Source organism: Oncorhynchus mykiss, chromosome 4 (assembly GCF_057628025.1).
Source record: "Oncorhynchus mykiss isolate SJ-2025 chromosome 4, ASM5762802v1, whole genome shotgun sequence".
NCBI lineage: Eukaryota > Metazoa > Chordata > Actinopteri > Salmoniformes > Salmonidae > Oncorhynchus > Oncorhynchus mykiss.
In genome coordinates this window covers 20207443-20230977 of record NC_143025.1, presented here as the reverse complement: position 1 = coordinate 20230977, position 23535 = coordinate 20207443, and the positions used below count along the sequence as shown (strand labels likewise).

Sequence of the window (23535 nt, the reverse complement as noted above, 5' to 3'; positions counted from 1 at the left end):
ACACAGTCGTCCGCAACAGTTGATGCTCTCATGCATGCCTCAGTGCTGCTTGCCTCGAAGCGAGCATAGAAGTGATTTAGCTTGTCTGGTAGGCTCGTGTCACTGGGCAGCTCGAGGCTGTGCTTCCCTTTGTAATCTGTAATAGTTTGCAAGCCCTGCCACATCCAACGAGCGTCGGAGCCGGTGTAGTATGATTCAATCTTAGCCCTGTATTGACGCTTTGCCTGTTTGATGGTTCGTCGCAGGGCATAGCGGGATTTCTTGTAAGCTTCCGGGTTAGAGTCCCGCACCTACCCTTTAGCTCAATGTGAATGTTGCCTGTAATCCATGGCTTCTGATTGTGGTATGTACTGTCATGACGTTGGCCTGGGGGGTAGGTTTATGACAGTCATAAATACCTCTTTCCCCCTTTTTCCTTTCTCTACCCTACTGATGTTACATTTGCAAAACCATTGGTTAACATAGAGATTCTGGGAACATCAGAAGGTGGGGGGAAATTAACTATATTCTGGTAATCCGACCAATGGAACATATGCGGTGGTACTTAATGAATATGATGTCAGTTCGGTTGTCATCTGAGACATTCTCATCAATGATAAGATGACAAACTCTACAGTGGAAAGTCTACACATCAGAGTTATCGGATTCACATGGAATTTTTGTACAATTTAAATGTTTGAATATGAATTTATTTGTGATGGGATGAAATGTGATTTTAGCTTCTAAAATGTGAGATTTGGGTTTTCATAAGATAGGGCTCTGCTCAATCAGTGGCCCGCCCCTGTGAAGGGACATGGGCTATAAAACTTTTCAAACACGCCCTCGTCTCCCTTCCTATATAAGCCCTTGACGACAATGTAACCTCCTGTTCCGAGGACGTGAGGATGACGGTCCTATATCAGAATGGTTCAGATAATAACTACAGAACGAAGCCAACATCAGCGTGAGCTTTGGTTGCGAATGGTATGAACTTTGAACTCTTATTCACTACAGAAGTGATACCTCCTAGCCATTGAGTTAGCAACAGCAGATGTAAACGAGGGTTAGGAAGGAACAGACAGAGTATCCCGTCTATCACCCAACGACGTTACTACAACGTATCCAATTGACAACCAAAGACATTCTTCAAAGGACTCGGTTGGGCTGCACGGCCTTCCATCTACCACCAACCTACCGAAGCGCAGCTCAGAGTAAATATTTATTGCATTTTCCTTTTCCAAATGGGCAGTAATTTAGAATGCATAAGATACTGTATTTACGATAGCACAGCTTCTTTCCTTTGTTCCTCAGTCTTCCCGCTCTTTCACTCAAACCCAGACCCTTTTCTTTTGTGTAACAAGCTGTCATATCTGTTCCGTCCGCTAGGGATGTTTTCCTTTATGATGTAATTTGTAATCAACTTATGATTTAATTATTTGTATGTGTAATTCTGTGTGATTAGTTAGGTATTTAGTAAATAAATAATTAAACCCAATTTTGTATTGCTGATTCAAATTGTTAGCCAGGGTGCGCGCAGATAACCAAGAATTTACAACTTTCAGATGAGACTGAATTAAGATGACGATTAATATTGACTGCTATTGATGTAAAATATTACTACGTCTTTAAGAGTTTATTCGGAAGATAACAGCTCTATAAATATTATTTTGTGGTGCCCGACTCTCTAGTTAATTACATTTACATGATTAGCTCAATCAGGTGATATTAATTACGGAGAAATTATTTTATAGAATAGCATGTCCTATCACTTAATCTGGCATAGCCAAAGACACAACAGTACGTAGTCACTGTGGGGACGACGTCCTCAGTGCACTTATTGATAAAGCCAGTGACTGATGTGGTGTATTCCTCAATGTCATCGGAAGAATCCCGGAACATGTTCCAGTCTGTGATAGCAAAGCAGTCCTGTAGTTTAGCATCTGCTTCATCTGAAAATGTTTTTATAGACCGAGTCACTGGTGCTTCCTACTTAAATTTTTGTTTGTAAGCAGGAATCCGGAGGATAGGGTTGTAGTCGGATTTACCAAATGGAGGGCGAGGGAGAGCTTTGTAGGTGTCTCTGTGTGTGGAGTACAAGTGATCTAGAATTGATTTTCCTCTGGTTGCACATTTAACATGTTGATAGAGATTTGGTAGAACTGATTTAAGTTTCCCTGCATTAAAGTCTCTGGCCACTAGGAGCGCAGCCTCTGGGTGAGTGGTTTCCTGTTTGCTTATTTCCTTACACAGCTGACTGAGTGCGGTCTTAGTGCCAGCATCTGTCTGTGGTGGTAAATAAACAGCCACGAAAAGTACAGCTGAGAACTCTATAGGCAAGTAGTGTGGCCTGCAGTTTATCACAATATACTCAAGAATCGTTTTTCAACAGAATCGGCGGAACAAATACACACCTGATCACACACAAACACAGTTCACTTACATAGCAGCCACAAACAAACAGCATGATCATTTTGCTCGTTGTATAACTCCTTCTAGCATCTACTAACTCCCCGTCCTCTCACCTTTTCCATTCGCTTGTGGATTTCAGCACACAACACATCAGATGTCTGCGACCAGGCGTAAAAACCTTTCCAAGCCAAACTTTCATATCATTACCGCTAACCACTACACACAGCCTACATCGTTGTCACCATATTAGCTAACAGCATAGTCAACATAGCTACTAGAACTAACGTGTTAGTAAACCAGCTACAATCATGCAGTACACTGTAGTCAGCAAGCAGTTTAGCAGTTACACTGGCAAGCCCTGATGGAAGTAAATTAATAAAACCAAAAGCTTACCCTGACTTGGAATAGTTTCAGTGTTGGATAGCCAGATAGCTAACATAGCATCCTTCTCTGTTGGAGCCCGGTGTTTAAGTAGGCTAAACTAGCTTGCTGCATTCACTAGCTAAGTGAAAGTGAAATAAATGCAAAGAAATAAAGCTAGCTCTCACTCTCTAAGTCAACTACTCATCACATTTTATGCACTGCAGTGCTAACTAGCTGTAGCTTATGCTTTCAGTACTAGATTAATTCTCTGATCCTTTGATTAGGAGGACAACATGTCAGGTCATGCTGCAAGAGCTCTGGTGGGTTAGAGGACGTCCTCCGTAAGATGTCATAATTACTGTGTAAGTCTATGGAAGGGGTTGAGAACCTCCTAGGATTTGTATTGAAATCAATGTACCCAGAGGAGGACGGAAAATAGGTGTCCTCTGGCTACACCATGACGCAACCCTACAGAGTGCTGTTGAGGCTACTGGAGACCTTCATTGCAAAACAGTATGTTTTAATCAATTATTTGTTGACATGAATATATTTAGTATAGTTTTATCTAAAAAGGATAACTTTAATGTTCCACTATTTTTATTTTTATGAAATTGACTCCCCTTCCTCCTCTGAGGAGCCTCCACTAGTTCAAACACAGACAGGCACTCCTACTACTTTCTTGTTACGTGTGCATATATTATTTATACACACGCACACACCAACCCACATACACACACCAACAGACACACACACACGCGTTTGTTTTTACCATACTTGTACGGACTAAACAATTGATTCCCATTCTAAATCATATTTCCCTTAACCCCTAACTTGACATCTTCACGGGTCCAAAAAGTTTTCACCTGGACCCGATATACATAAATAAATGTTTTTAAATATAGAGACGCGTTCCGAACGGACCGGAGGACAACCAGACCCGTTCTGTATAGACCTGGTCAAATCCAGACCCGTTCCGATCAGAGTGAGGGAAGAAGCAGAAAAGTAATTTTTTAAGCTACTTTATTACCCCAAGCTGATAAAGCATGAGAGAGAGAGAGAGGTGCTGCTTTAGCAGCCGGGGGAGGGGCCGTACTGTGAGTGAGTGACAGGAGCAGAGAGGAGGGAGAGATGAGAGACAGCAACCAACCAAGCCGACTCACACTATAGTAGACTAATAGCTGCCATAGCTAGGTTATATATCATCAAATTTAATTACGTAGTACTTGTCTTGACTGAATCAAACCAGGTGAAACTAGTTAAGCTGGCTAATGTTAGATAGCTAGGCTAATTGAGGCTGCAGTGCATGACCTTCCTCATCCTACAGTTACAAATATCAATAACTCCAGAATATTAAGTAGCAGCCTACCAATTGGCTCTTGGTCGTTGTAGCTTATTCTTCTCCTTTAACTTTTAATTCCGTCATTTTAATTCCATCTTCCATTGATTAGATATCTCCTAACCTTTTGCACACACGGAGGCTCTGGACTGTAGCTATTGCTGCTTTGATGACTTATGATTGGCCAACAACAAGCAATACGCGCCAAGCTCCACTCTCGTGAAATGCAAGAGAATTATAAAATGTCTCTCTACTGCAGCAGTTGTTCTGATCTTTATGGGCCCTTCCAGACAAGTCAGTTAAGATTATACTTACCTGAGACCCCTGACAATCATGTCATATCCAAGAAGTGGTTTATCCACACATCTACAAGTTGAAGTCGGAAGTTTACATACACCTTAGCCAAATACATTTAAACTCACTTTTTCACAATTGCTGACATTTAATCCTAGTAAAAGGTCCCTGTTTTAGGTCAGTTAGGATAACCAGTTTATTTAAAAAATGTGAAATGTCAGAATAATAATAGAGAGAAAGATTTATTTCATATTTTATTTCTTTCATTACATTCCCAGTGGGTCAGAAGTTGACATATACTCAATTAGTATTTGGTAGCATTGCCTTTAAATTGTTTAACTTGGGTCAAACGTTTCGGGTAGCCTTCCACAAGCTTCCCACAATAAATTGGGTGAATTTTGGCCCATTCCTCCTGAGTCAGGTTTGTAGGCCTCCTTGCTCGCACACGCTTTTTCAGTTCTGCCCACAAATTTCTATAGGATTGCGGTCAGGGCTTTGTGATGGCCACTCCAATAACTTGACTTTGTTGTCCTTAAGCCATTTTGCCACAACTTTGGAAGTGTACATGGGATCATTGTCCATTTGAAAGACCCATTTGCGACCAAGCTTTAACTTCCTAACTGATGTCTTAAGATGTTGCTTTATATATCCACATAATTTTACTTCCTCAGGATGCCATCTATTTTGTGAAGTGCACCAGTCCCTCCTGCAGCAAAGCACCCCCACAACATGATGCTGCCACACCCATGCTTCATGGTTGGGATGGTGTTCTTCAGCATGCAAGCCTCCCCCTTTTTCCTTCAAACATAATGATGGTCATTATGCCCAAACAGTTCTATTTTTGTTTCATCAGACCATAGGACATTTCTCCAAAAAGTATGACATTTGTCCCATGTGCAGTTGCAAACCGTAGTCTGGCATTTTTATGGCGGTTTTGGAGCAGTGGCTTCTTCCTTGCTGAGGGGCCTTTCAGGTTATGTCGATATAGGGCTCGTTTTACTGTGGATATAGATACTTTTGTACTTGTTTCCTCCAGCATCTTCACAAGGTCCTTTGCTGTTGTTTTGTGATAGATTTGCACTTTTCACACCAAAGTACGTTCATCTCTAGGAGACAGAACGAGTCTCCTTCCTTAGCGTTATGACGGCTGCGTGGTCCCATGGTGTTTATACTTGTCACGTCCTGACCTTAGTTCCTTTTTTTTGTCTCTGTTTTAGTTTGGTCAGGGCGTGAGTTGGGGTGGGCATTCTATGTTTTGTATTCTGTGTTTGGCCTGGCATGGTTCCCAATCAGAGGCAGCTGTCAATCGTTGTCTCTGATTGAGAACCATACTTAGGCAGCCTGTTTTCCCACTATGATTTGTGGGTAGTTATTTTCTGTTTAGTGTTTTTGTTGCACCTTACAGAACTGTTCATTTGTCAGTTTGTTGTTTTTGTTCAGTATTTCTCTTTATTAAACTTATTAAGAATACGCTGCACTTTGGTCCTCTTCTCCTTCTCCCAATGACAACCGTTACAATACTTGTGTACTATTGTTTGTACAGATGAACATGGTACCTTCAGGCGTTTGGAAATTGCTCCCAAGGATGAACCAGACTTTTGGAAGTTCACCATTTTTTTCTGAGGTCTTGGCTGATTTCTATTGATTTTCCCATGATGTCAAGCAAAGAGGCACTGAGGTTGAAGGCATGCCTTGAAATACATCCACAGGTAAACCTCCAATTGACTCAAATGATGTCAATTAGCCTATCAGAAGCTTCTAAAGCCATGACATAATTTTCTGGAATTTTCCAAGCTGTTTAAAGGAACAGTCAACTTAGTCTTTGTAAACTTCTGACCCACTGGAATTGTGATACAGTGAAATAATCTGTCTGGAAACAATTATTTGAAAAAATGACTTGTGTATTGAACAAAGTAGATGTCCTAACCGACTTGCCAAAACTATAGTTTGTTAACAAGAATTTTGTGGAGTGGTTGAAAAATGAGTTTAACGTATTTTTTAAATTTCACCTCTATTTAACCAGGTAGGCTAGTTGAGAACAAGTTCTCATTCACAACTGCGACCTGGCCAAGATAAAGCAAAGCAGTTCGACACAAACAACACAGAGTTACACATGGAATAAACAAACGTACAGTCAATAATACAGCAGAAAAAGTCTATATACTTTGTGTTCAAATGAGGTAAGATAAGTGAGGTAAGGCAATAAATAGGCCATGGTGGCGAGGTAATTACGATATAGCAATTAAACACTGGAGTGATAGATGTGCAGAAGATGAATGTTCACGTAGAGATGCTGGGGTGCAAAGGAGCAAGATAAATAAATACAGTATGAGGATGAGGTAGATTGGATGGGCTGTTTACAGATGGGCTATGTACAGGTGCAGTGAGCTGCTCTGACAGCTGGTGCTTAAAGCTAGTGAGGGAGATAAGAGTCTCCAGCTTCAGTGATTTTTGCAGTTCGTTCCAGTCATTGGCAGCAGAGAGCCGGCAAAAGGAAAGGAAAGGCCGGCAAAAGGCCGGCAAAAGGAGGAATTGGCTTCGGGGGTGACCAGTGAAATATACCTGCTGTATGCGTGCCACGGATGGGTGCTGCTATGGTGACCAGTTAGATGAGACAAGGCGGGGCTTTACCTAGCAAAGACTTGTAGATGAACTGGAGCCAGTGGGTTTGGAGACGAGTATGAAGCGAGATCCAGCCAACGAGAGCGTATAGGTCGCAGTGGTGGGTAGTATATGGGGCTTTGGTTACAAATGGATGGCACTGTGATAGACTGCATCCAATTTGTTGAGTAGAGTGTTGGAGGTTATTTTGTAAATGACATCGCCAAAGTCGAGGACCGGTAAGATGGTCAGTATTACGAGGGTATGTTTGGCAGCATGAGCGAAGGATGCTTTGTTGTGAAATAGGAAGCTGATTCTATATTTAATTTTGGATTGGAGATGCTTACTGTGAGTCTGGAAGGAGAGTTTACAGTCTAACCAGACACCTAGGTATTTGTAGTTGTCCACATATTCTAAGTCAGAACCGTCCAGAGTAGTGATGCTGGAAGGGAGGGCAGGTGTGGGCAGCGATCGGTTGAAGAGCCAGCATTTAGTTTTGCTTGCATTTAAGAGCAGTTGGAGGCCACTGAAGGAGAGTTGTATGGCATTGAAGCTTGTCTGGAGGTTTGCTAACACAGTGTCCAAAGAAGGGCCAGAAGAATACAGGATGGCGTTGTCTGCGTAGAGGTGGATCAGAGAATCACCAGCAGCAAGAGCGACATCATTGATGTATACAGAGAATAGTCGTCCTGAGAATTGAACCCTGTGGCACCCCCATAGAGACTGCCAGAGGTCCGGACAACAGGCCCTCCGATTTGACATACTGAACTCTATCAGAGAAATAGTTAGTGAACCAGGCGAGGCAATTATTTGAGAAACCAAGGTTGTTGAGTCTGCCGATAAGAATTTGGTAATTGACAGAGTCGAAATACGGCTGCACAGTATTGTCTCTTATCGATGGCGGTTGTGATATAGTTTAGGACCTTGAGCGTGGCTGAGGTGCACCCATGACCAGCTCTGAAACCAGATTACATAGCGGAGAAGGTACGGTGGGATTCGAAATGGTCTGTGATCTGTTTGTTAACTTAGTTTTCGAAGACCTTAGAAAGGCTGGGTAGGACAGATATAGGTCTGCAGCAGTTTGGGTCTAGAATGTCATCACCTTTGAAGAGGGGAATGACCGCGGCAGCTTTCCAATCTTTGGGAATCTCAGCCGATGCGGAAGAGAGGTTGAACAGGCTAGTAATAGGGGTTGCAACAATTTCGGCAGATAACTTCAGAAAGAGAGGGTCCAAATTGTCTACCCCGGCTGATTTGTAGGGGTCCAGATTTTGCCGCTCTTTCAGAACATCAGCTATCTGGATTTGGATGAAGGAGAAATGGGGAGGTTTGGGCGAGTTGCTGTGGGGCGTGCAGGGATGTTGACCGGGGTAGGGGTAGCCAGGTGGAAAGTATGGCCAGCCGTAGATAAATGCTTATTGAAATTGTCAATTATAGTGGATTTATCGGTGGTGACAGTGTTTCCTTGCCTCAGTGCTGTGGGCAGCTGGGAGGAGGTGCTCTTATTCTCCATGGACTTTACAGTGTCCCAGAACGTTTTTGAGTTTGTGCTACAGGATGCAAATTCTGTTTGAAAAAGCTAGCCTTAGCTTTCGTAACTGCCTGTGTATTTTGGTTCCTAACTTCCCTAAAAAGTTGCATATCACAGGGGCTATTAAATGCTAATGCAGTACGCCACAGGATGTTTTTGTGCTGGTCAAGGGCAGTCAGGTCTGGAGTGAACCAAGGGCTATATCTGTTCCAGGTTCTACATTTTTTAATTGGAGCATGCTTATTTAAGATGGTGAGGAAAGCACTTTTAAAGAATAACCAGGCATCCTCTACTGACGGGATGAGGTCAAAATCCTTCCAGGATACCTGGGCCAGGTCTATTAGAAAGGCCTGCTCGCTGAAGTGTTTTAGGGAGTGTTTGACAGTGATGAGGGGTGGTCGTTTGACCGCAGGCCTATTACGGATGCAGGCAATGTGGCAGTGATCGTTGTGATCATGGTTGAAGACAGCAGAGGTGTATTTGGAGAGCAAGTTGGTTAGGATGATATCTATGAGGGTGCCCGTGTTTACGGATTTGGGGTTGTACCTGGTAGGTTCATTGATCATTTGTGTGAGATTGAGGGCATCAAGCTTAGGTTGTAGGATGGCTGTGGTGTTAAGCATGTCCCAGTTTAGGTCACCTAGCAGCACGAGCTCTGAAGATAGATGGGGGGCAATCAATTCACATATGGTGTCCAGGGCACAGGTGGGGGCAGAGGGTGGTCTATAGCAAGCAGCAACGGTGAGAGACTTGTTTCTGGAAAGGTGGATTTTTAAAAGTAGCAGCTCAAATTGTTTTGGTACATACCTGGATAGTAAGACAGAACTCTGCAGGCTATCTCTGCATTAGATTGCAACTCCGCCCCCTTTGGGAAATGTCAGAATCTTTGGTGGTATTCCTAAACCAGGCTTCAGACATAGCTAGGACATCCAGGTTGGCAGAGTGTGCTAAAGCAGTGAATAAAACAAACTTAGGGAGGAGGCTTCTAATGTTAACATGCATGAAACCAAGGCTTTTACGGTTACAGAAGTCAACAAATGAGAGCGCCTGGGGAATGAGAGTGGAGCTAGGCACTGCAGGGCCTGGATTAACCTCTACATCACCAGAGGAACAGAGGAGGAGTAGGATAAGGGTACGGCTAAAGGCTATAAGAACTGGTCGTCTAGTACGTTCGGAACAGAGAGTAAAAGGAGTAGGTTTCTGGGCGCGATAGAATAGATTCAAGGAATAATGTACAGACAAAGGCATGGTAGGATGTGAATACAGTGGAGGTAAACCTAGGCACTGAGTGATGATGAGAGAGATATTGTCTCTAGAACATCAATTAAACCAGGTGATGTCACCGCATGTGTGGGACGTGGAACTAAAGGGTTAGCTAAGGCATATTGAGCAGGGCTAGAGGCTCTACAGTGAAATAAGACAATAATCACGAACCAGAACAGCAAAGAACAAGGCATATTGACATTAGGGAGAAAGCATGCGTAGCCGAGTGATCATAGGAGCCCAGTGACTAGTTAGGCTGGCTGGAGACATGGTGATTCAGACAGCTAGCGGGCCGGGGCAAGCAAGCTAGCAGAAGGGCCTTAGAGGAACGTTGTGACGGAAGAAGTCTGTTATAGCCTCATCGTACAGAGCCTCCTTGTGCTGTTACGTCAGTTGTCCAGTCATGATTGATTAGTGGGGTTCCGTGTAGTAAAGGGGTCCAGTCCAATTGGCAAAATAGGTATAGTGGCCCAAGAAATTGGCTGATGGATCTCTTCAGCTAACAGTCCAATATGCTCTAGACAGCTAGCGGGCCGTGGCTAGCAGGCTAGCAGATGGGCCAACCTAACTGTATGTAAAATTCCAACTTCAACTGTAAATAACGTACATTTTTATTTTTTTATACATTTTCTAAAATTATAAACTTTTTTCGCTTTGCCATTATAAGGTATTGTGTGTAGATTGATGAGGAACATTTTTTATTCAATCAATTTTAGAATAAGGCTGTAACGTAACAAAATCTGGAAACAGGGAAGGGGCGGAATGCACTGTACATGGTCATAGTAGATGTTATGTATTTGTTCCAAATATATGCACTTGACCATTCGGTTTTGTCACTGTGTGACATGCACACTGCGTGTTTGTGTGTATGCATGCACGTTTGTGTGTGTGTGTGTTTTGGATGTGGTGTGTATTTTGTCTTATGCATAACTTACATTGTCCTCCCTCGACACTACCATACACTCCAGCCTTCCACAGAGCCAGGCATTGAAAAAGCTGTTTTGCACTGCAGCCTGCCTGAATCCCAATTAGTCACACAATTGGTTTTAGCCAAGCAGCGTGATCAGAGCGTGACGGTGCCAGCTTGTGCGTGCGTGTGTGTGCGCATAGTACGCATGTACAGTACATAGCCCAAAGGAAAGTACTGCAGCACACCACTCACAGGCAGCACCAAGGATGTGCTGGCTGGCTTCATAGGGACACCGACTCACACAGATAAACAGGAGATATACAGTGGAGGTACTGTACATATTTATATTCTTATACGCCTACACATACAGTATATACAACAACATTATACATACGTCATACACACCATATTGTACAAAATAGTGTTTTATTGTTACATACACCAGATAGGTGCAGTGAAATGTGTTGTTTTTACAGGGTCAGCAATTGTAGTACACCGCCCTTGGAGCAAATTAGGTTTAAGTGCCTTGCTCAAGGGCACATAGACAGATTTTTTACCGGCTCTAGTATTTCGAACCAGCGACCTTTCATTTACTGGCCCAACGCTCCTACCGCTAGGCTACCTGCTACCTTTTTACCTGTATGTGTGATATATTACACAGTCCTACACATAGAGGAAAGATGGAGCACTGAACAAAGATAGCATCATATAACCAATATGTCAATAGTAACATGTATGCAAACCCACAACCTCACAAACTGTATGCAGGCTCACACAAAACGCCACCAGGCATGTATACTTATAGAACCCAGAGAGAGAGACACACACAAACACACACATACAAATATGAGTAGCTGCCAACACAAATCCATGTGTGTGAGCGGGAGGCGGTAGTGAGATGGAAATGAGCCTGATCCAAGTTTGGATCCTTGTCTTGTTTCCTGGAGATTCTCCACATTCATATCAAAACACAATGACCACCTCAACACACACACACACGCACGCACACACACACACGCACGCACAAGCTGGCACCGTCACCCTATTTCTAGCTCTTAGCCAACTTTGCAGTATTTCATTTTTTGTGTTATTTCTTAAATTGTTCGCTCAGAACATTTATTGTATTATTACCTACAGCTGGCAAAAACTTTTGGATGTTAGATCAGCGGTCACTCACCAGAAATTCAAGCAGAAATTCGACTTCCCTGACCTGGATCCTTTGTTTGAACTTCCAGAGGAAGCTCTATTCATCCCGGGTGCTGCACCACAAAGCCAATGCCAGAGAAGAAGTAGAAGACGGCGTGCATACATTTCTTCCAATCTCAAATACCTCACTATCAAATGCCGATTGCATTACCACACGAGAGAATTTACTTTGGTCATCGTCACTGCCGTTTATATTCCCCCCCAAGCAGACACGCTGTGGCTCTCAAGGAACTACACTGGACTAAGTGCAAACTGGAAACGGTATATCCTGCGGCCGCATTTATTGTAGACTTTAATAAAATAAATCTGAGGAAAATACTACCAAAAGTCTATCAACACATCTCCTGTGCTACACACGGACCCTGGATCAATGCTACTCTCCTTTCCAGGATGGCTACAAGGCCCTACCCCACCCTCCCTTCAGGTCATGCCTCCATTCTGCTTTTCCCCATCGCAAAAACTTAAACAGGGAGCGCTTGTGGTAAGGCAGTTTACTCTGGGCATCTTATTCATCCAAGCTACTCAATACTGCCTCCCTGTCACCAAGAAGTTAAAGCACTCTTACTGGTTGGTTCAATTCCGGTGACAATAAGGCGTGTTGTTATTGCCCCCCCCCCCCCCCCATGCAGATACAGTTGAAGTCGGAAGTTTACAGTACATACACCTTAGCCAAATACGTTTAAACTCAGTTTTTCACAATTCCTAAAATTTAATCCTAGTAAAAATTCCTGCTTTAGGTCAGTTAGGATCACCACTTTATTTTAAGAATGTGAAATGTCAGATTAAGAGTAGAGCGTGATTTATTTCAGATTTGATTTCTTTCATTACATTCCCAGTGGGTCAGACGTTTGCATACACTCAATTAGTATTTGGTAGCATTGACTTTACATTTTTTAACTTGGGTCAAACGTGTCAGGTAGCCTTCCACAAGCAGTTAGTCAGGTTTCTAGGCCTCCTTAATCACACACGCTTTTTCAGCTCTGCCCACACATTTTCTATAGGATTGAAGTCAGGGCTTTTTGACAGATCCAATATTTTTAAAAATATTTTTTTTGTACTTTTTCTCCCCAATTTCGTGGTATCCAATTGTTACATCGCTGCAACTCCCATACGGACTTGGGAGAGGTGAAGGTCGAGAGCCATGCGTCCTCCGAAACACAACCCAACCAAGCCGCACTGCTTCTTGATAAAATGCACATCCAACCCGGAAGCCAGCCGCACCAATGTGTCGGAGGAAACACCGTACACCTGGCGACCTGGTCAGCATGCACTGCGCCCGGCCCGCCACAGGAGTCGCTAATGCGCGATGAGACAAGGACAAGGATATGGCCAAAACCTCCCTAACCCAGACGACGCTGGGCCAATTGTGCGCCGCCCCATGGGCCTCTCGGTCGCGGCCAGCTGCGGCCAGCGGCCAGCAGCTTCTCGAACCCAGAATCTCTAGTGGCACATCTAGCACTGCGATGCAGTGCCTTAGACCACTGTGCCACCCGGGAGGCCTACCTTGACTTTGTTGTCCTTAAGCCATTTTGCCACAACTTTGGAAGTATGTTTGGAGTCATTGTCCATTTGGAAGACCCATTTGCGACCAAGCTTTAACTTACTGACTGATGTTGCCTCAATATATCCACATAATTTTACTATCTCATGATGCCATCTCTTTTGTGAAGTGCACCAGTCCCTCCTGCAGAAAAGCACCCCACAACATGATACTGCCACCCTCATGCTTCACGGTTGGGATGGTGTTCTTCGGCTTGCAAGCCTCCCCTTTTTCCTCCAAACATAACGATGGTCATTATGGTCAAACAGTTCTACTTTTGTTTCATCAGACCAGAGGACTGATGAAAAAAAGTATGATATTTGCCCCATGTGCAGTTGCAAACCGTAGTCTGGCATTTTTATGGCGGTTTTGGAGGAGTGGCTTCTTCCTTGCTGAGCAGCCTTTCAGGTTATGTCGATATAGGACTCGCTTTACTGTGGATATAGATACTTTTCTACTTGTTTCCTCCAGCATCTTCACAAGGTCCTTTGCTGTTGTTCTGGGATTGATTTGCACTTTTCGCACCAAAGTACGTTCATCTCCAGGAGACAACGCGTCTCCTTCCTGAGCGGAATGACGGCTGCGTGGTCCCATGGTGTTTATACTTGCATGATATTGTTTGTACAGATAAACGCGGTACCTTCAGGCGTTTGGAACTTGTGGAGGTCTACAATTCTTTTTCTGAAGTCTTGGCTGATTTCTTTTGATTTTCCCATGATGTTAAGCAAACAGGCACTGAGTTTGAAGGTAGGTCTTGAAATGCATCCACAGGTACACCTCCAATTGACTAAAGCCATCATTTTCTGGAATTTTCCAAGCTGTTTAAAGGCACAGTCAACTTAGTGTATGTAAACTTCTGACCCACTGGAATTGTGATACAGTGAATTCTATGTGAAATAATCTGTCTGTAAACAATTGTTGGAAAAAGGACTTGTGTCATCCACGAAGTAGATGTCCTAACCAACTTGCCAAAACTATAGTTTGTTAACAAGAAATTTGTGGTGGTTGAAAAACAAGTTTTATTGACTCCAACCTAAGTGTATGTAAACTTCCGACTTCAGGGAGATCGCAAACGTCAGGTCTCCCCAGTATAAAAATGTGATGCATGAGGGTAGGTCACGTGCTGAATACTGCATTATATTTTCATATTTTACAATGTGTACAAGTTTGCTGTACATTCCTGATTTATACATGTGTGGGCATATGGTACCTGTTAGGGATTGAGGGGCTTTCTGGGATGTGCTTTGGTATATGATTACTGTATATAAGAGTGTTAGCTAGCATGCACCGATGTAATGGTCACATAAGCTCACTGCTAACACAGTTGTTTTCATGCTACAGATTTTACCATTGACAGCCATCAACATTATTAAGCCCTACACAACTAACGTGCTGTTTCCTATTTAATCACAGATAATAAATCATGCTCAACTGGGACCAAAGGCTGGGGCGATTTCTTTGAACTAAACACAACGCAAGGAGAGTACGATTAACATCTGTTACACTAGCAGGGCAGAAATTCGACGAACTGACTTGTTGGAAAGGTGGCATCCTATGATGGTGCCACGTTGAAAGTCACAGAGCAGCTCTTCAGTAAGGCCATTCTAATGCCAGTGGTTGTCTAAGGAGATTGCATGGCTGTGTGCTCGATTTTATACATCTGTCAGCAACGGGTGTGGCTGAAATAACCGAATCCACAAATTTTAAGGGGTTTTGTAATTAATTTGCATTTTATTGCATGACATAAGTATTTGATACATCAGAAAAGCAGAACTTAATATTTGGTACAGAAACCTTTGTTTGCAATTACAGAGATCATACGTTTCCTGTAGTTCTTGACCAGGTTTGCACACACTGCAGCAGGGATTTTGGCCCACTCCTCCATACAGACCTTCTCCAGATCCTTCAGGTTTCGGGGCTGTCGCTGGGCAATACGGACTTTCAGCTCCCTCCAAAGATTTTCTATTGTGTTCAGGTCTGGAGACTGGTTAGGCCACTCCAGGACCTTGAGATGCTTCTTATGGAGCCACTCCTTAGTTGCCCTGGCTGTGTGTTTCGGGTCGTTGTCATACTGGAAGACCCAGCCACGACCCATCTTCAATGCTCTTACTGAGGGAAGGAGGTTGTTGGCCAAGATCTCGCGATACCCATCCATTCTCCCCTCAATACGGTGCAGTCGTCCTGTCCCCTTTGCAGAAAAGCATCCCCAAAGAATGATGTTTCCACCTCCATGCTTCACGGTTGGGATGGTGTTCTTGGGGTTGTGCTCATCCTTCTTCTTTCTCCTAACACAGCGAGTGGAGTTTAGACCAAAAAGCTCTATTTTTGTCTCATCGGACCACATAACCTTCTTCCATTCCTCCTCTGGATCATCCAGATGGTCATTGGCAAACTTCAGACGGGCCTGGACATGCGCTGGCTTGAGCAGGGGGACCTTGCGTGCGCTGCAGGATTTTAATCCATGACGGCGTAGTGTGTTACTAATGATTTTCTTTGAGACTGTGGTCCCAGCTCTCTTCAGGTCATTGACCAGGTCCTGCCGTGTAGTTCTGGGCTGATCCCTCACCTTCCTCATGATCATTGATGCCCCACGAGGTGAGATCTTGCATGGAGCCCCAGACCGAGGGTGATTGGCCGTCATCTTGAACTTCTTCCATTTTCTAATAATTGAGCCAACAGTTGTTACCTTCTCACCAAGCTGCTTGCCTATTGTCCTGTAGCCCATCCCAGCCTTGTGCAGGTCTAAAATTTAACCCTGTTGTCCTTACACAGCTCTCTGGTCTTGGCCATTGTGGAGAGGTTGGAGTCTGTTTGATTGAGTGGGGACAGGTGTCTTTTATACAGGTAATGAGTTCAAACAGGTGCAGTTAATACAGGTAATGAGTGGAGAACAGGAGGGATTCTTGAAGAAAAACTAACAGGTCTGTGAGAGCCAGAAATCTTACTGGTTGGTAGGTGATCAAATACTTATGTCATGCAATAAAATGCAAATTAATTACTTAAAAATCACACAATGTGATTTCCTGGATTTTTGTTTTAGATTCTGTCTCTCACAGTTGAAGTGTACCTATGATAAAAATTACAGACCTCTACATGCTTTGTAAGTAGGAAACACTGCCAATTTGCAGGTTATCAAATACTTGTTCTCCCCACTGTATATACTGACCCTAACCATTTATATGTAGACGCTGTATTCTAGTCATTGAAAACTGGTCACTTTAATAATGTGTACATATAAAATACACCATTATATGTATATATGTATATACATTCTATGTACATATATTTATATTCTGGTCTCTGATATTGCTCGTGCTGATATTTCATAATTTTTCTGGATTATGTGTGTATTGTGTTTTTTATTTAAATTGTATTACAGCACTGTTGGAGCTAGAAACGCAAGCATTTCGCTGCACCTGCGATTTGACAAACACACACACACATTTGTACATACAGGCTCAACTGTGCACCCCCATCTCCAAATCAAACAGGATATAAGTGGGATAAACCAAAATGGCAGTGTGACTGAGTAAGTCTCACACATGGCCCTGAGCGCACAGACAGGAAAGGGAATGTCCACATGAACACACCCAAATAGCCAAATGTTTTCACTACTAGGTCAGGAGAGGGCTAGGCCACAGTACTGGTAAAACACACGGACGCTATTCACATCATTTTCATTGGAACCGTTCTGTTTACCCAATGTCAACATCACATCAAATGTTATTTGTCACATGTGCCGAATACAACAGGTAGACCTTACCGTGAAATGCTTACTGACAAGCCCTTAACCAACATCCAGCTTGTCCAGAGTTTCACATTTGAAGGGAATGTTTTTTTTTCAACTGCCATTGTATTTTACTGAATGTATTTGTCCTATGAGGTTGAAACCTGCAAAAGTTGAATGTGTGCTACTGTGAACTAGGGAGTAACTGCTGTGTTCATAGCAGAGAGAACCTGTCTGGAGCATGGGAGGTGGAATTGTAAACAGAACTATCATTATAGTGAAAGAGGTATAGAGGTATAGAGGTATTCTTTTTGAACTTCTGTGAGTGTAATGTTTACTGTTAATTTCTATTGTTTATTATCTACTTCACTTGCTTTGGCAATGTTAACATATGTTTCCCATGCCAATAAAGCCCTTTAATTTAATGTGTGTGTGTGTGTGTGTGTGTGTGTGTGAGAGATGGGGAGACAGGCACACAGAAAGTGAGCGATAAAGAGACATGGGGTGATAGAGATGGAGAGAGCGAGGTAGAAAGAGAAAAGTAAAGGGGATACCTAGTCAGTTGTACAACTGAATGCATTCAACCAAAATGTGGCTTCCGCATTTACCCCAACCCCTCTGAATCAGGGAGAGAGAGAGAGAGGTGAGTCACTGCTCTGAGGGTCATATAGGCAATGAGGTACAGGGCCAAAGGTGGTAAACACTTACTCATGGAATAGGCTTCATCTATCAGAGCGATCGATGCTTACTTAGTGTGTTTATGTTGGTGTGTATGTGTTTGTGCGTGTGTGTGAGTGCATGCATGTGTGTGCAGCAGATAACACAGTCATAGACAGAGACAGAGTGACAACACTGTTTCAAACGGGGAGGCTTTCAAAGCAGACAGCTGGAGACATTGCTTTACAGTAACATGTTATAGAAATACAGACTCCAGAGTGCTGCATCAACAAACGTTAGTCTCTGCAACTAATCTGTAGGTTGCAGATGCAAAAAACTATAGTAGAGAGACTCCTCACTGTCTTAAATCTTGACAGAATAAGAAATACACACACACATCATATTCTGTCCATGGCATGGAATGGTCTCTTCTGAAGATACTATAAACAGAATACTTCCAGCTTTGAAATTAATATAAGGGTCATTTTTTCAGTCTCCTTCAAAAAATGTCTCATCTTTTATTCGGACTGCGGACACGACCCGCTCAGCTTGAATACAGCAGTAGGAATAGAAGAATTGAAATTAACGGCAGAATTTACTGAGCATGTATGTAGCGTGACTGACAGCGGGAGTCGGCGAAGGCATGTATGTGTGTTTGTGCAGAATAATTGGAACTTTAATGCCCACAATCCTCACAGGCTCCCGAGTGTCGCAGCGTGTCTGTGGCACTGCATCTCAGTGCTAGAGGCGTCACTACAGAACCTGGTTTGATCCCAGGCTGTATCATAACCAGGCCGTGATCGGGAGTCCCATAGGGCGGCGCACAATTGTTACAGCGTCGTCCGGGTTAAGGGAGGGTTTGGCCGGGGTAGGCCGTGATTGTAAAATGCGATTATTTTCTTAACTGACTTGCCTACTTAAATAAAGGTTAAATAAAAAATAAATTTAAACTCCCTCTCCACTGCCCACAGCCAGTCATTTGGCATCCAAGCCATGATTGGTCAGACTTTTCGAACGATGTCAAGACCCAACGTGGGACAAAGTGGTGCCTATTGGCTAAAGCAGGCAGCACGCTTGACCAATCAGAGTGCGATTACACAGTTCGACAGTGGCAAGCTTTTAAGGTGGTCCTGAAGTATTACGGTATGTACTCGTTTCCTCAAATTGAATCATCCCAGAGGGTGTCATGCCTCGACGATAATGTTGGTCTGTCTCGTCACAGTTATCTTTACACCTAGGGCTGCTCTTTTAATCTTATATCTTTTTAGGCTGGTTATTTTTTTGTCTTTGATTGAGTGAACTTATTTCATGGCGCTTACTGTAGATAACAAACTACATGTGGGAATTTTGAAAGAAAAGCAGGGATAACTCACTTGTCTAGGCTTATACTCTCAACTGTCATCAACGAATGCAAATATGATTGCAATCTGATACAGTATCGCCCACGGCGTGCACGTCTATAGAAATATAATAATGTTGCTGCGCTGTTGACTAAAGGTAGGTTATGATGTCATTATGCACACTGTGGTCACAGGTATGTTCGAGCCCTCCTGAGCCCTCCTGAGAGGTGAGATTGATGCAGAATTTAGTCATTAGGAAGATGCTATGAAATTACTATAACAATTGCTTTTATAGGCCAATCCTGCATGCAGGTAGTCTGATTAATTAGGCTGTAATACACAATAATTGGTATATACAACCTGAAACTAATGCCCGCAAAATCGTGTAAATGTTCCTTACAAGCCAGAATGTTTAATACAATTACAGTTCAAGTTACTCACCGATTCTGTGTGGTTTGTCTTTCAGCTGCTCAAGATTTTTTTACTAAATATCCACAGATGGGTAGTCAAATTGTTTACCCAACCTTTTAGAGAGCTGGTAGAAATACGGCTTGGCACTGAGGTAAAATGATTTTGTGTTGGATAGATTGAAATCTGAAAAAAGTGTTGATTGTTCTCCATTCAGAATATACCATTTTCATTGGCATTGCATGCTGGGTTCAATAGTTATTTACGAGAGATTATCCAGGATAAAACTAATCTTACCTCGGTGCCTAACTGAACCATATACCTCTACTAGCTCTCTAAAAGTTGGTTAAACAATACTTATTGTGGACATTCAGTCTCATTTCAGACAGCTGAAGGACAAACCGCACAGACAACCGGTAGAGTAAGTTTAAATGTAATTTTATTCAACATTCTGGCCTGTCAGGAATATTTAGACAATTTTGCAGGTATTTGTTTCAGGCTGTATATGAATTGTGTATTACAGCCTGACTACTCAGACTAGTATTCAGGTAGACTACTTGTACAGTAAGGATTTTAATGTATTTGTTTTGTGTCTATAGATCACCATCTGACATCAATCAAGTTCATACAGTATGGTAAGATATGAATAAGAATATAATATGCAAATATGTCTTGCTTAAGTAGATTATACAGTGCAAGAGCGGGTAGGGGGGTCAATGGAGGAGGGGTTATTGATTGTTATTCTCAAACTGGACAGTTTTATCTCAATCTCTTCATTCAAAGACTCAATCATGGACACTTACTGACAGTTGTGGCTGCTTTGCGTGATGTATTGTTGTCTCTACCTTCTTGCCCTTTGTGCTGTTGTCTGTGCCCAACAATGTTTGTACCCTGTTTTGTGCTGCTACCATGTTGTTGTCATGTTGTGTTGCTACCATGCTGTGTTGTCATCTTGGGTCTCTCATTATGTAGTGTTGTGGTGTCTCTCTTGTCATGGTGTGTGTTTTGTCCTATATTTTTATAAAATCTATTTTTAATCCCAGCCCCCATCCCCACAGTAGGCCTTTTTCCTTTTGGTAGGCTGTCATTGTAAATAAGAATTTGTTATTAACTGACTTGCCTAGTTAAATAAAGGTTCAACAAAAAATAAATTAAATTGAAGTCGGATAAGGGCCATATCGACTTGACTATGGAGAATCACAAACACTGGTCAAAAACACTGGTACCACCTACAATAGCTGACCACCATACTGAGTGACCACTATACTTAGGTATTCTCAGGTACATCTCAAGGTGCCTGTGTAGACATGAACACAGTCATCCATATTTAGCCAGCACCCAGCCCTGTTTATCCAACACCACCCAGCCAGCCATGTGTAGACTAGACAGCCCATCAGCCTATCAGCCCTGAACCCTGTGTTCCCGATCAGCTCTCCCAGGGAAACAGACGCAGAGTCATGTGAATAATTACCTGCCTAATCCCTGCAATTAGATAACTATGATTAGTGCAATCCCCTACCTGCCTGAGCGGAGGGTGAGGGAATACTTACCTCAGGGAGAGGAGGGAGGGAGAGAAATATCTAGAGGGGGGGGGCAAATTAGTTGTGGATGATGAAATGTGTGAGATGAAGAGATGGATGGATAAAGAATGAGAGAGGGGAGTGAGGGTTAGTTAGGGATATGAATAACTCCAGTTACTGACTGTAAGAGAGAAGGACTGATGTGCAGCACAGTTAGGTCCAGGTGTGTGTAATAAACTTTATAAGCTTTAGTGGACCAAATGCCTTAGTTACTGTAAACTTTTGTTCTGCTTTACTTGTTACTAGGTTACCTCTTTTTCAAGATGCTGTAAGAGTGCGTGTCCATCTGTTCTTTCCTGGTAAGAGTCTTGGAAGCGATGAGAGGGGGATGTTCAATCATAAGGGATTAATTCCTGGTTGATCAAGTTCAACAGTGAAGCCTCCCTCTGTAAACTCATCAAGCCTATAGGCAAACAGTGGGAGTACAGACTTATGACTTTAAATAACAATCTGGGCAGAAATTACCGCTACATTATTAGTATGTCGAGAGACATTTTTCGACATTGCATGTTTAACATAGCCTATGTTTTGTAGACCCAGTTCTTTGCTGAGGATACATTTATGTACTGAAAGGACTATTTTCTTCTTGACGTTCAAATAAATACAGGGGTTTCTGTGACATCCCCCTCTCTCTCTCTCTCTCTCTCTCTCTGTGTCGTCAGTGTGTGTGTCGTCAGTGTTTGTGCGTGTATGAACTAGAATACTGACATACTTTTCATCTCTTCAGAATGACTAATTATGCGTTTGTGTGTGTTTTTGTGTTTGTGTGAGTGGTTCGTTTACGAGTGTGTGTGCACTCGTATCTATAACGATAGTGTGTAAGGATGTGTCTTTCTGTTTGCGCCTGTCTCTTTGTGCATGGCTGATTGCTTTGTCCATCTGACTACAATTGAAAGGGGATCTCTATCTATCTATCTCCGTGTCGGTGTGTCTCTATCTCAGCCGCTCCACCTTAAGGGGAGCTTTAGCAGGCTGTCTTGTTTATGTTGAAGCCAACAGGCACAATATATTACAGTCCAGGGCTCCCTGCTGAAAATCCTACTGGATCTCCTAGTGACCTGCTGTTCTTTCCTGCTTTCCTGTTTAAAAAAAAAAAAAAATGTAGATTAAAAGCAAAGCTCGCTCTCTGTCATAGTTTTTCTCCCTCTTTTTTAAATGTTGTATTCCAACAGATAACTCAACCCTTCAGTTTAAGGTTCTGTTCTCTCCTATGAGAAGAAGAGGGACTGGAGGTACTGTAGATTGTAGGTGAATTTGAATGGAGGAGTGTAGTGTTTGTATCTTGTTGGAGGGGTTGGTGAAGGGACAGGAAAGGGGGTGTACTTGGGTGTAACGCTCAAGCTTCACTGCCATGTCAGTGCCTGTGGACTCCAACTGATTACAGAGCGAGAGAGGCGGAGAGAGGAAAAGAGAAACGAGAGTGAGACTTTGGTTACACCGAGGAAACGGGAAGAAGGAAAAGGAGCCAAAGTGTTAGTGTGGGGATTTGTTTTACCGTGAGAGCTGTTTAACGGATGCACTGACAGAGCTCTCCCAGCTGTGTCGACAGGCTCCGTGTCGGACAGGGACAGACAGAGCAGAGCTGAACAGAAAGAAGAGAAGAGAGCAGGACTGGGCAGGAGGGAGGACTGCTCTCTCCAACCTTGCCTGAGACCAGACCAAAGCAGGCAGAAAGATCTGGACTGGGCTGTGTTCCTGGTGGGGGGGCAGAAGAGTGGAGGGTCAGGGGACAGGCTCTGACCTGATAATCAAACAGACTGAACATCTCTCCTGGGACCATGTACCCTCAGGGCAGGCATCCGGTAAGTCGCTCCTCTTTTTCTCTTTATCTGACTACTGCTCAGGGACAGAGATTGAGACAGGGACTACACTGAGAGGACAGAGATAGACAGGGACTACACTGAGAGGACAGAGATAGACAGGGACTACACTGAGAGGACAGAGATAGACAGGGACTACACTGAGAGGACAGAGATAGACAGGGACTACACTGAGAGGACAGAGATAGACAGGGACTACACTGAGAGGACAGATATTGAGACAGGGACTACACTGAGAGGACAGAGATAGAGACAGGGACTACACTGAGAGTACAGAGATTGCGACAGGGACTACACTGAGAGGACAGAGATAGACAGGGACTACACTGAGAGGACAGAGACATGGAACAGTTAGGGTGTATGAAGAGAGTCCCTCTAACACACACACACACACACACACACACACACACACACACACACACACACACACACACACACACACACACACAAGTGAAGTGAGAGTCAGCTATGCCACCCACACAACTACCTTTCAACTACCCCTCAACAGCCCCTGGGTGCAGCTGACAGGGGAAAGACAGGGGGGTGTGTGTGGTTTTACTGTCCTTGTGGG

At 43.3% G+C, this 23535-nt stretch overlaps 1 protein-coding gene across 12 annotated transcripts in view; it reads left to right on the top strand.

Moving 5' to 3' along the window:
* The first annotated feature begins 22141 nt into the window (after positions 1–22141).
* LOC110521464 (transducin-like enhancer protein 4) overlaps positions 22142–23535 on the top strand; it is an 86606-nt gene continuing 85212 nt past the window's right edge. For 4 of the 12 annotated variants that reach the window (XM_090231391.1, XM_090231393.1, XM_090231392.1 and 1 more), the window contains exon 1: positions 22156–22946. In XM_090231391.1, coding sequence (XP_090087517.1) covers positions 22923–22946 — 24 coding nt within the window. In that variant the 5' untranslated portion in view covers positions 22156–22922. Of the gene's footprint in view, positions 22947–23535 lie in introns of all 12 variants that reach the window. The other 8 variants (XM_090231394.1, XM_090231390.1, XM_036968876.2 and 5 more) reach the window with 4 other exon arrangements.